At 40.8% G+C, this 13112-nt stretch overlaps 1 protein-coding gene across 1 annotated transcript in view; it reads left to right on the top strand.

Annotated features, from left to right (window-relative positions):
• Window positions 1–13112, top strand: part of grk5l (G protein-coupled receptor kinase 5 like) — a gene marked incomplete at its 3' end in the record, with an annotated part of 45218 nt that extends 32106 nt beyond the window's left edge. The window contains 15 exon segments of the mRNA XM_014007216.1: window positions 180–275; window positions 358–470; window positions 6823–6900; window positions 7191–7288; window positions 7445–7537; window positions 8908–8971; window positions 9061–9201; window positions 9283–9473; window positions 9557–9594; window positions 11200–11289; window positions 11372–11580; window positions 11672–11809; window positions 12444–12581; window positions 12675–12806; window positions 12942–13112. Of these exon segments, the coding sequence (XP_013862670.1) occupies window positions 180–275; window positions 358–470; window positions 6823–6900; window positions 7191–7288; window positions 7445–7537; window positions 8908–8971; window positions 9061–9201; window positions 9283–9473; window positions 9557–9594; window positions 11200–11289; window positions 11372–11580; window positions 11672–11809; window positions 12444–12581; window positions 12675–12806; window positions 12942–13025 (1703 nt within the window).

The raw sequence follows: 13112 nt of genomic DNA, 5'->3' as shown, positions 1-13112 counted from the left end.
CACACACACACACACACACACACACACACACACACACACACACACACACACACACGTCTTTTCCCCTTCTTTCACGCACTAGGCCTTACTTGGCTTTTCGATGATGCAAATAAGCTCTGACAAATCAAGTCCTGTCATGTTAATATTTTTGCCTTCTTATTTGTGTGCGTCGCTGACAGGTGGAGGTGGGAAACGGAAAGGAAGGAGCAAAAAATGGAAGGAGATCCTCCGCTTCCCCCACATAAGCCAGTGTGTTAACATGGGAAAAACTATCGGTAGGTGTTTGTGTGTGAAACGAGTGTGTACGTCTGTTTCCTAATGCCGTGTGTTCAAGTGTCGGCTTCTTGCGTTTTGCAGAGCGGGATTATGTCAGCATCTGTGAGAAACAGCCCATTGGACGGCTCCTCTTTCGTCATTACTGTGAGACCAAACCCAACTTGCAACGATGCATCCAGCTACTAGACGCAATGGTAACACACACACAAACACACACACACAAATAACAACCACATTATATCTTGGGCTAAAAAAAAACAACAACTCATGACCACCTTCCATCCACATGAATTCAATTAAAAATGGATCCTTCATTTGTAAAAGTAGATGAAGAAGTGAGTAACAGTGTAGGGTATGTCAGTGGATTGGATTGAACCTCCGTACCTTGTTGCAGTGGAGCTGCTCTGTGTAACCTGGAAACTGTGCAGAGCAGTTCAGACATTCAGCAAACCTTCCTGCAGGTATAAAGCTTTGTTTATACTTCATGCAAGACGTGCGGCTGCGGCCCAGCAATGATGTAATTGCGTGTGTCACCATCAGCATTGAGTGGGGATAGATTATAGTAATCCCTCCCTCTGCCCTCCCACCGCATATGTCACGCGCATAGCTTAGCATATAAATAACTGCTAGTTGCGAGTTTAGCTTGTTGGTTCAACAGATGCAGGAGATGGATGACGAAAAACACCTCCTATTTTCAAATGTCCGCTGCTCGTTTCGACGAACTTGCCCACCGCATTTTTTATTAATTTTTTTCCTACCGGATCTCCCCTCACCTTCAGCACATACCGACGCCGTAGAGGAGCCTAGATGGTTGTACCTCCTAACCGCCTCGGTGAGTTTCTCTTCTAAACTATCCATTTTTAGAAACAAAAACCGGCCTCTGGAAGCGAGTAATGGGTAACGGTGTCACAGCATATACTGACATCCAAACAAAAACGCCCACAAACTTTGAACCAATCACACGCTCCGAACTGCAACCTCCGCATCTTGGAGTGCTGATTGGGGGCAATGTACAGGACAGCTGTCACCGTTGGATCACAGCGGGAGTGCAGACGGAAGTTGCGCAAATTTTTGTCACTCAGCGAGGGGCAAAAGACGTGCGACAAGAAGTATAAACCAGCCTAAAGCTGTAAACATACTCCCTCCGAAGCCGACGGGTCGACGCCCGGTCACGTGGTTGTTCGGCAGTCGTTTTCGCCATAGTCCCTGAGACACCCCGCGCCGAGCTCGGGAAACCCCCCTCCCGCTGCAGCATACGTCATTGCATGAAGTTTCTCCCCGCAACAGCCGACAATGTAGAAAAAAAGTCAGACTCATCACTCACCCGACGTATTTATCCACATCTGTCTTGGTTTAAGCTCCACAGTTTTTATCAGTCAGATTCCTCTGTGCACAACATCTGTTTAATTTCCATTCAAGAGTTTTTCACGGTTTGACTATCTTTATAAAACTCTGCTTCCTGGTAACAGTCGGCTCTGGGAGCGAGTCGGGTTTTTTTCTTTCCTTTTTTTTTTACCGAGTGGCTGATGTAAATGCAGCGTTAGCACTTTCAGCACAAACAAACACGCCATGAGTTTTTCTCTGTTTGACTATCTTTATAAAACTCTGCTTCAACAGTCGGCTCTAGAAGCGAGTTTTTTTTTCTTTTGAGTGTCCGAACGCTTTCAGTTTCAGCACGAACAAACACGCCCACGAACTTCAGACCAATCACACATTACCGTCGTCGCGGGAGGGGGGTAAAAAGTTCTGCCGGTGGGTTGTGCCAAAAGGGGCTGCCGAGCCGACGCTGCGAACACTGGTGATGCAATTTTCATCATGAAACTGCGACAACCCGTTCCGACGTCGGCAGTTCGGCAGGAGTATGTTTCGAGCTTTAACCAGGAGAACTCTGCAGGGTGCTCTCTGTTGTAGACCTGTGATGTCAGCTCTTTAACCATATATGAGTCCTGTTGAGTTGGGCTTTGGAAAACTCCATCACTTGTTTCTGCATAATTATTTCAGATGCATGTCAGTTATAATATTTTGCAGGTTATGTATAAGGCTCATAAAAATTTAAACATCCAATCGAATTGTGTTAAAAGGGAAAGTTGTTATAATTTAATGGGACTAGAGATGTTTGTAAAACCTAAAATTCAAACAAATTTGAAGGACCGATGTACAGTTCAGTCCAAGGATTAAGATTTTGGAATAATCTGGAAAGTGATTGTAAAAATGCTGGTTCAGTGTATTTGTTTAAGAGAATGATAAGAGTTAGTTTGTTAAGTACATATGAAATTGTATAATGTGTATTCATAAGAGCTGCTGTTCGTGAAGGAGTTGAAGTTTTTGTTTTGTTGAACAGGAAGCTCTACTGGGACAATCTGCAAAGTGGAATCTCAGATTATAACATCTATCCCTAAAATAACACAATAAAATATATCAACTGTGTAGCATCTGAACCAGTATGGGTAGAGTGATTAAAAAAAAGTCTAGAAAATGTAAAGAAGAACCAGAACTCATGAATGTGGGACCATAAAGCCATCTGATTGCTGCAATTTAGTTTCCAAAAGTTTCCAGTTTTTTTATTCAATGTTGTTTGTTTGTTACGAAGGAAACTGCTAAATCAGAAGTCCCCTTGGAACAGCAGGTAAATCAGAGGACAGAAAGTGGGCAGAGCATCTTAAAGTGATTAAACTTCCATCAGCGTGGTGCCTTTCCAGAAATACTCCCTCATATGCCAGCCAGGGTTGCTTTTTCCTGCCATTAGCTTTTAAGACTGAGCTTTAATGTAGGATTAATGTAGGCATGGAAAAGATATCTTCAGTCGGACTGAAGAGATTCTTCGACCTAAAATAATAATATATACATTTTAAAGAAGAGAGCAACGTTTCTGGATTAACTTATAGTCTATGCATCACATTGATCTCTTCCTGAGAGTTTCATTAAAATCATTATCGCTCTTTCACATTTGGCTGTGGCTGACAAAAAAGTACTGAGAAATTTGTTAAGCATTTTTATTTTAAAATAAAGATGAGCTCTGTAGAGTTTCTGTTCTCTGCAGCAGGAAAACCAAGGCTCTACAAACATTCGGCTGTTTCAGCGTACTCCCTCCGATTGCATCGGAAGACAATTTAACCGAGCAGTTGTTTCTCCCCTGGACGTTTACCCGACTTGTTGGCCTTCTCCACTCCTCCCATATCTCTCTCACTCACTCCCTCTATCTCTGTCTAGACTAAATACCTCCCACATGACACATTTAAGTCGTTATCTATCAATGCCCGGAATATCTTTGCGTGCATGTGATGGGGACAGAAAGGACGGCATTGTTTCTCAATCTCCCAACACGCTCCCGACACCCCGCCCCCCCTCCTCTTTACCACCCAGTCCTAAAAGTGACCACCTTTGTAAGAGGGAAACCACTTTACACACACACGCACACTTGCTAATTCTGCAGTCAGTCCATGTGACGACCTCCGCTGCTGAGCGTTACACACACGCACTTAATAAGCCAGGTCTAAGTGTGATTACAGCCGAGCAGATGCTTGTGTTTCAAGTGATTAAATAGCACTGTGAGGCCTGGGCAGTTGAGAGGTTTGCTCAACAGGTTATGTAATCCAGTCATCTTGTTTGTTTATTTATTTATTTATTTATTAAAATTACATGTAAGGTAGTTGGTAAAGGAAAACAACTGAAGAGGTGTGTGTGAGAAAGCAGGAGGACGTGTGTGTTTCAGTGTGGACCAGAGGAAGGAATGCACCGGGGTGTTGCACTGGTTCCTCCTGCATCACAACGGGGTGTATGCGTACAATTTATGTGTGTTTGTGTGTGTTGGAGCCCCTCTGTTTTCAAAAAGTCAAAGGGGCGTCTTCTTTTTTTCCCCTTTGGCTGACCCCCTGCCAGCAAAGGGTGGGAATCGGAAAGCTCGCGTACCATGAATGTGAAGCGCGCGATTGTACGTCTGCTTCTCTCTCTTTGTTGTTCCCGCATTTTCATAAATGTTTATTTGTAAACAACAAACGTCGCCGGACATTTCGGTTGGAGTGTCGTGTCCCCCCCACCCCCTTAAGCTCGGGGCTTACGTCTGCACACAGTGTGCATGCACGCGTGTGTGTATGTGTGTGTTTTGTAGTGGAAAGCCGGTGACGCCGGTGTGACACACTGTGACACTCTAGGACCTCAAGGAATCCCACCGTGTTTACTGTGGGGGTTGCCAGGCAACGCAGGACCATGCTGGAAAAAACCCGTGGCCCCCGTCCGCACCAACGCCGCCTCGCACCGCCTCCCCGCCCCGCGACAAGTTTAAAAGGGCAGGCTACGAAGCGCGTCACGCCAGGGCCTTTTCATCTTGTTTCCTTTGCAGTGTGTGTGTGTGTGTGTGTGTGTGTGGGTGTGTGTGTGTGCGCGCGCACGCGTGTGCGTGTGCGTGTGTGCCACATATGTTCGCCAGCGAGCAGACAGCAGCACATGTTTTGGTGCGAGAGTGACAGCGAGACTTGAGATGCGGAGAGGGAGAGGTGTGTGTGTCTGTGAAGTGGTCACGACTAAACAACATCTGCTTTGAAATGCCACAGAAACGGCACAAAACTGTTTCTCTGATAGGAAATAAGCTGACAGTAGTTTGTTTTTTCTATCACCCGCCACTAAACGGTAAAGGCAGACGATCATGTGTTTGCCTGCATGTGTGCTCATTTGGATTTATCAAAATATATGATGCACTAAATCCTCTGACGTACATCTACAGCTGATTCACTGTTAGATTCAGCTTGATTCAAGGTGATCACCATAACCAACGGATCTTAGAAAACAAAAACAAAAAAAATCTAATTCTGTCAGTTTTGCTGAAATTGGGCTAAAATTTGACGTTAATCTCTGATTTATTCACAATGAATATCCTGAACATATTTGTACGTATGAAGCAGTATTAGGGCCAAACGACAAGCTTATTACCAAAATTAAGTCATAATATTTTGAGAAAAAAGTCATAGCTAAAATTACAAGAATTAAAGTCATAATAATACATGACAAGTTCATTTTCTGTTCCTGGGTGGGCTCAGACCTGCTGTGGACAGCCTTTATTCATGTCTCTGTGTTTAGGAAGAAGTCCAGCTACTTTTAAGCTTCCAATATGTGACGACTAAATCCATCAATGCAGCCATTACCTGCAGTGCCATATGGTTACAGTTTGTCATATGAGTCCATAGAGTTAAATGACACAGATACCAAAGTATAACTTCAGAAGATGATCAACATTTCTCATTTTAAGGCAGTGGTAAGGCTGCTTTTAGTGCAGGATTTCTCATAATATTACAACTATATTCTTGTTTTATTTAGACTTTAGTCTGTAATTATTATGTCTATATTATTTTGTTATTACAACTTTGTTCTTGTATTATTTCAACTTTATTTTTTGAATTATTATGACTTTATTCTCATATTGTTACAACTTTGTTCTCATATTATTTTGACTTTATGTTTGAATTGTTATGACGTTATTCATGTATTATTATGGCTTTATTCTTCTATTACTTGGGTTATTTCTGATAATATTATGACTTAATTCTCATATTACAATTTACAACTTTGTTCTCATATTATTTAGAATTTATTCTCATATTATTTCATATTTATTCTTGCATTATTATGACTTAATTCTCATATTATTTGGATTTGATTTTGGTAATATTATGACTTTATTCTTGTATTATTACAACCTTATTCCAGTACAACTTTATTCTCATATTATTATGACTTTTTTCATACAAATTTTTTTCTCAAAATATTAAAACTTTATTGTAATAAAAACAAAATAAAAATCTCATTGTCTGGCCCTAGTACTCTGTCGTATTATATTTGGCATGAAATTACACGATGTTACTTTCGAGGTTTGACCAAATCGTCTTCATCTCAATCATTTCTATCTACAGGATCTTAGACTGAATGAAAAGTGACAGGCAAGAACTGCTCGGACCTTTATTTTTGTCTTGTCCTGTTTGAAAACAAACGAGATGGAGAAGTTCTGCATCAAGATTTAACTCCAAACTGCATCATAAATCATCATTAGTGTGATTTAGGAGAATATGTTTCTTTAGCCTTTTGTTATTGATTATTTTTTAAGAGTTATTATTATTATTATTATTATTATTATTATTTTGCAAAACAGGAGTCTCCTCTATAGATGTTTTGCACCACATTTCCCCCTGTGGTTAAAAATAAGTTGGAGCAGTCTGTTTTGTGGAATGAATACCTTGTTATTGTTTAGAAAAAGCTAATCATTGACCGGGCAGCTGTGTGACAAAAGTCAAGAAAACCACCAGAAACATTTTATGACATTCATAACCATCGAGCAAATATTAATGTTTTACATCTGGTGTTGTAGATGGAGTAAATGATTAAACAGGTTGTAATTATGTTCTAATAAATTCTACCTTCCTAAGAAAGTGGCTCTGCGCTTGGGTCAAAAGCCCTAAAACCAGTACTGGTGCATTTATTGATGTCGATAACAAAGCATGAGGTAAATCCTGCACATTGTATTGCGTTTAATGACAAATTTATGTTGTTGTTTTTTAGGAAGACTATGAGGTGACGCCTGATGAGAAAAGGAAAAGCAGAGGGGAGCAGATCATCAAGACCTTTCTTTCCAAACAAGTGAGCTTTTTCATCTCATTTTTCATGTAAAATTAACACTTTTATAGCGTCGAATATCGTACACAATTTATTTTAAATGGGCAAGTTGTTTTGGTGTGCTGCTCAAAATTCTGCGACGATATGTAGAAAAGTGCTATAGGTCAATGTAAACAACGCAACGTGCTGATTATACAAGCTGTGTTTGTGTGTTTCTCTTTGGGGAGACTCAATAAATTGGAAATGTTGGGCTTATTGGTGTGTGCGTGCACGTGACGGTGTGTGTGTGTGTGTGTGTTTACGTGTTGATGCAGTCGCCGCAGCGAGTTGACATAGCGGAGGTTTTTGCAGAGCGATGCAGGGAGAACCTTGAGCTCAGTCCTTGTAAGGAGATCTTCAGCGACTGCCGCAAGTGAGTCGCCGTGCCTTCGCCCTCACCTGTCATGCAGAGCACCTGGTTTTACTTGGATCTACATAGTTTATTCACATCATTTTTTTTTTCTTAGCTGGTGTTTTATCTTTGTGTGTAATTCGACTGAGTCTCCGGTGTTTTTTTGTGTCGGACCAGGGCCGTCCACGAGTACCTGAGTGGAGCTCCGTTTGCAGACTTTCAGAACAGCATGTACTGTGACCGCTTCCTGCAGTGGAAGATGCTGGAAAGGTTTGTTTCTTTTGTTTGTCTGAATCTCTCATGGTTTTACACAATAAATGCTAAAGCTGAACACCAGCACACAATATTAATAAAGAAAAAATATGTTTTATAAGTCATTAAGTTCATGAAATCAGCTTGTGAAGACCTCTTGGTGTTTTACTGCTAAAATGAAATGTTCACCATAGTTATTTTTTTCTTCTTTAAGTATATTTTGTCTGAATTTAATTTTGTTGATGCCTTAAAGTTTGTGGTGGAAAAGATGCTCTTTGAAATCATGTTTTCTTGCTGTAAATTCTATGTTATGTCAAATAAGTAAAATTTTGCATTTAACTTACCAAAAATGATTATTTTTACCTGTCAATTATAATATGTAATACTAATCATTTATAAACTTTATTTACTAAATTTACATTTAACAAGAAAAAAGTACAGTTAAAAATCTCCTCTGTCTACAAGGTTATGTGGAATACTCATTGTTATCCTGTTTATATGTTTGCTTCAAGGATTAACCAGAAAACATAAGCTGTAGTTTCCATTTAGGATTTATTCGGTGCAAAAAAATAAAAAATAAAAAAACAAAACAAAGCAAATGTAAAAATGTAACAATGTAAAAGCAAAACTCCAAATTATTTAGTGTCAGCAGTGTCAGAGCTGGAAACATAAAATGTTCCTAAAAAAAACTGTTACTGTTTTAAAATAAAAAAGATTAGAAATTATTTGTTAAAATTTGTTAAAAGCAACAGTATTAGTAACAAGTAACAAATGTTAATATTATTTAAAATCTCTATCTCAGTCATAAAATATGGAGTTCTAACACTGTGATAAAAAATGAAACAGGTTATATCAAAATGTATTTTATTTTTAATTATAAAAAAATGCACTGACTGTGGCTAAATCACCTTAACCTTGGCCTTCTCGCAGCAGCACCTTAGTCCACCTCACATTAACTGGAAAAATAGGTGTTATTTTAAAATAGTGATGTAATAATAGACTGAATGTTGAATATTCATAAAAACTAAGAAATTACACCTTTAAATAAAAAAAGATGTAAAAAGCTACAAAATATCTGTCAGATCTTCATTTCTCACTTTTTAAAATCGATACATCTGAGAGGTTTTATTATTTGAGAAGAGAAAAGATGGTAAAGTTTAAAAACAAATGACAGAATCAGCTTTTAGAAGAGCATGTTCACAGTAGGCAGGAAGACGCTTCATTCAGAGCACATTTCCAAGTCAGTGAAAAGATGCGCAGAAGGCCACACCCTCTGCACAGGAAACAGACTCAGGATGGTATCGAGTTCTGCAGACAATATCTCTCTGTCCCAATCAATACAACATAACTGTCTATTAATGGATTTTGCTGCATCTGTGTTCTATCAGGCAACCGATCACTAAAGACACGTTCAGACAGTATCGAGTCCTGGGGAAGGGGGGGTTCGGAGAGGTAAGAGAAGCAGCACTAAGAGTTAGTGGGTTTTTTTTTTTTGTCATAACATACTGAATAGTATTTTGCTCTTTTTTTTTTTATTCCAGGTGTGTGCGTGCCAGGTCAGAGCGACGGGGAAGATGTATGCATGCAAAAAACTAGAGAAGAAGAGAATCAAAAAGAGGAAAGGAGAGTCCATGGCACTCAACGAGAAGCTGATTCTGGAGAAAGTCAACAGTAGATTTGTTGTGAGTAAACATCCAGAAAAACCTCTTCCTCCTCCTTCGGTTTAGAGGTGCGTTTAGAGCTCGCTCTTGATGCTCCTTCAGGTGAGCCTAGCGTACGCGTACGAGACCAAAGACGCTCTGTGTCTGGTGCTGACCATCATGAACGGTGGAGACCTGAAGTTTCACATCTACAACATGGGCACACCGGGCTTCGAGAAGGACAGGGTCCAGTTCTACGCTGCTCAGATCTGCTGTGGGCTCGAACATTTGCACAGGGAATCCATCGTCTACAGGTCAGCATCTTATTTCACACGGACACGCTCTCACTCGTTTCACAGTTTGTGTCTGAACTGCTGATTTTGTGTTTTATTTGTAGAGATTTGAAACCGGAGAACATTCTTTTAGATGACAATGGTAAGTTTTAAATCTGCATTGATTAGGATTTATAATGACTGCGTTGCACAACATTGTGTTTCCTTAAAGGGATAGTCAAATAGTATCTTATCAGTCATAAAGCACAGAGAATAAAGAAGGAACAAGTCTTCCTCTAGGCTAAGCTAACAGCTAGCTTATCGAGGTAGGGAAAACAGTAACAAACTGAACATTGTCCTATTAAAGTGTTGCAGCTTTAATTAGCACATGTAGCATTCTTTCAGACCAGTGTGAGAATTCTGAGAAAGAGTTGCTTTATATTATGAACCTAAATATTGTGAAAAAAATTTAAAAAAATAAATAAAAAAACAGGCCCTCGTTTGGTTAGCAATTAGCCTAGCCTGGAGGAGGACTTCTATTCTTCATTTTGCCCTGACATCACAGCTGATAAAGTACCGGTAACACAATGACCCCCGCACCCACGAATGCACCAGAACTCAGAAGTCTTTATTCCTAATAAATGTCATGCTACCAGATGCATCCCGAAATTGTAGTGGTTTGGATGTGTGTCTTTTTTATTTTTATTTTATTTTTTGGGGGGGGGTGGTTGACCTGATTTATAGCCCCTCATCAGAGCTAAACAACCAACGAAAATCTGAAGCTCCTATGTTTAATAGTTTTTGAGCTATAACCATTTTTGCATGTCCAGATACACCTTTTTCAGATATATTGGGGGTCTGAGGAGGTCTGGGGCGGGGGGCACTGATTGGTGGGCCTGATAGATAGCCCTTCTAAACAACAAAAGAAATCTGAAGCTTCTATGTTGAACAGTTTCTGAGTCATAAACATTTTTGCATGTCCAGACACCCCCTCTTTGAAAGGAGCCCCCTCCTCAAATATGGGGTCTATCGTAAAACCGTTGGCTGGTGCAGTGTAGGTCAGACTCATCTACAGCCCTGCCAAATTTCATGTTGATCGGTGCAGCCGTTTTTGTGCTACGGTTGACCAAAATTCACTGAAAATAAATAAATAAATAAATAAACCTTACAAAACCAATATGACTCCCGCTTACGCTTCGCATGCGGGGGTCATAATAACTATTTGACAGAATATCACTTAGTTAGTTTGTATCTTTTGAGTGGGGTTCTGTGGAAAGAACAACAAATATCTCACCTGTTGTAGATAGCTCTTTAAATGACCTGTTTGAGGAAGTAGGGTTTAATTTTGACTTGGTTGACGAGTTAAAGGCTCAACAAGACCAAAGTGGATTATTGTCATCTTAAAGCAACTTTAAAATAATTTGTGTGTTTTTGTGAACACTACTTTATAGACTATTATGGAAGTAACCCAGGCTACAGGACACTCCTGCTGTTTGTGCTCACAAATCACTGCAGACCTCCTTGAGATTTGAGTTTGTTTTAGGTTTGCGTCAGTCTACTTTATTCTTGGTCTTACTCAGACTAGCTGTTGGCTCGTCAGTTCGGTCAGAAAAAAAACTCAACTTCTCCAAACTGAGACCATTTCTAAAATCAAACTTCAAAAGAGCCGAATTATCTCTTTAAACTTACTAAACCTTTATAATAAAGCATAAAAGTGTCCCGTCTGTGTGCACATTTTTCACCACTGAACCTGCTTTTTGTGCGACAGGACACATTCGTATTTCTGACCTGGGTCTGGCCATCAAAGTGCCTGATGGAGAACTCATTAGAGGCAGGGTGGGGACAGTCGGCTACATGGGTAAGAAGTGCCGCAGTCAGCATTTCCAAATGTACATTTACAAGTCCTTACACCATAACGGACCGCTTCCTTTCCTCCCCAGCGCCGGAGGTAATTAATAATGAAAAGTACGCCATGAGTCCCGACTGGTGGGGGCTGGGCTGCCTCGTTTACGAGATGACCGCCGGGAGATCGCCGTTCCGCGCCCGCAAAGAGCGCGTGAAGCGGGAGGAGGTGGAGAGGAGGGTGCAGGAGGAAGAGGAGGAGTACAACGATAAGTTTACGGAGGACGCCAAGGCCATCTGTAGAATGGTGAGGCTCCTGCAGAGAGAGGTCTGTAAAGACGGCACAAATGCGAATGATGAGTAACCGAGTGATTCGTCCTCTGCTTCTGCTCGGCCAGCTGCTCACCAAAGACCCCAAGCAGAGGCTGGGGTGCAACGCGGACGGAGCAGCGGGCGTCAAGGCCCACTCATTCTTCAAAAACATCAACTTCAAGAGGATGGAGGCTGGAATAGTGGAGCCTCCCTTTGTGCCTGATGTGAGTAGTGTGTGTTTAAATCATTGCTAAAAACAAGTCAGAAACAACTACAACAGGACTAAAATGTAGCAAAGCAAAGCAAATCAATTTTTATGATGATAAATCATTTATTCTGATTAGCTTGTCCCCTTGAAGGAATTTATTATAGATATTGATTTAAGACACCACACCATTTGTCTTAGTTTCCTTTTAAGGCTTGACTTTTATAATCTATTGTTTGACTATTGTAATGTCCTGATTAAAATAGTTTTAGGTACATGCCCAAAACATCATGACAACACATAGAAATACCGTTATAAATTCATTAGAGAAGATATTTTCTGTACGAGTTGCCTGCGATTCAGCCGTAGGCCAGTAGTGGGCGAAGCAGGCACTGAAGATCCCTGTATAAAAAGACCAGAACTTCCGGTTTCAGGCAGCGCGGCTCTGCTTGCCTCAGCGTAAGCAATAAAGCTCCGCTCATTAACCAGATCTGGGTTGTATGGTCGTCTTCTCTTCACATTTTAATCTATTCAACATTTATGTGGTTTCGTCTCGATTTCAGTTAACGGACACAAAATTTTCTTACACCCTAATTTTCTACTCAACCCTTTTTTGTTTGTTTGTTTTTGTCATGGACGTTGCCTCCTCGCAGCCTCGGGCAGTGTACTGTAAGGATGTTTTGGACATAGAGCAGTTCTCCACCGTCAAGGGAGTAAATTTGGATCAAACTGACAATGACTTCTACTCCAAATTTGCTACAGGCAGTGTTTCCATCCCGTGGCAGAATGAGGTGAGGGTCCTTTAAATTACGTTTTTTTTTTTAATAAAAACATCTGTGCACCAGCAGGTCATCAGATTTTCTCTTCTATCTCCTCCTCTTTAGATGATAGAAACTGAGTGCTTCAGAGATCTGAATGTGTTTGGGCCTCAAGGAACGAGACCTCCAGACCTGGACTGGAATCAGCCGCCTGAGCCACCCAGACGTAGCCTGCTGGACAGGATCTTCAGGAGGCATGTGAGTGAACGACACAGACCCATTGAGAAAAAATAAATAAATAAATAAATAAAAGAAAAACACCAGACGCGCTCATTCATTCCAATTAACCCACACAGGTCTTTCTGTCTCCCTCTCTCTCTTAATTTGCTGCAGCACCCGGAGGTGTCTATTTCCAACAGCCGTGTACAGTCTTCCAGCGTCAATTCTGTGGACTCCATGTCCAACTCTGCCCCCTAGTGGCGCAGTGGCAGCGTGGGAGCCACGCACACATAAAAACACATAAAACACATACACACACATAAAGGGAAGGAGCTCGAGAGAAAA

Source organism: Austrofundulus limnaeus, unplaced genomic scaffold, assembly GCF_001266775.1.
Source record: "Austrofundulus limnaeus strain Quisiro unplaced genomic scaffold, Austrofundulus_limnaeus-1.0 Scaffold40, whole genome shotgun sequence".
NCBI lineage: Eukaryota > Metazoa > Chordata > Actinopteri > Cyprinodontiformes > Rivulidae > Austrofundulus > Austrofundulus limnaeus.
The sequence above is the reverse complement of the archived record's forward strand: the minus strand, read 5'-3'. Positions and strand labels throughout refer to the sequence as shown.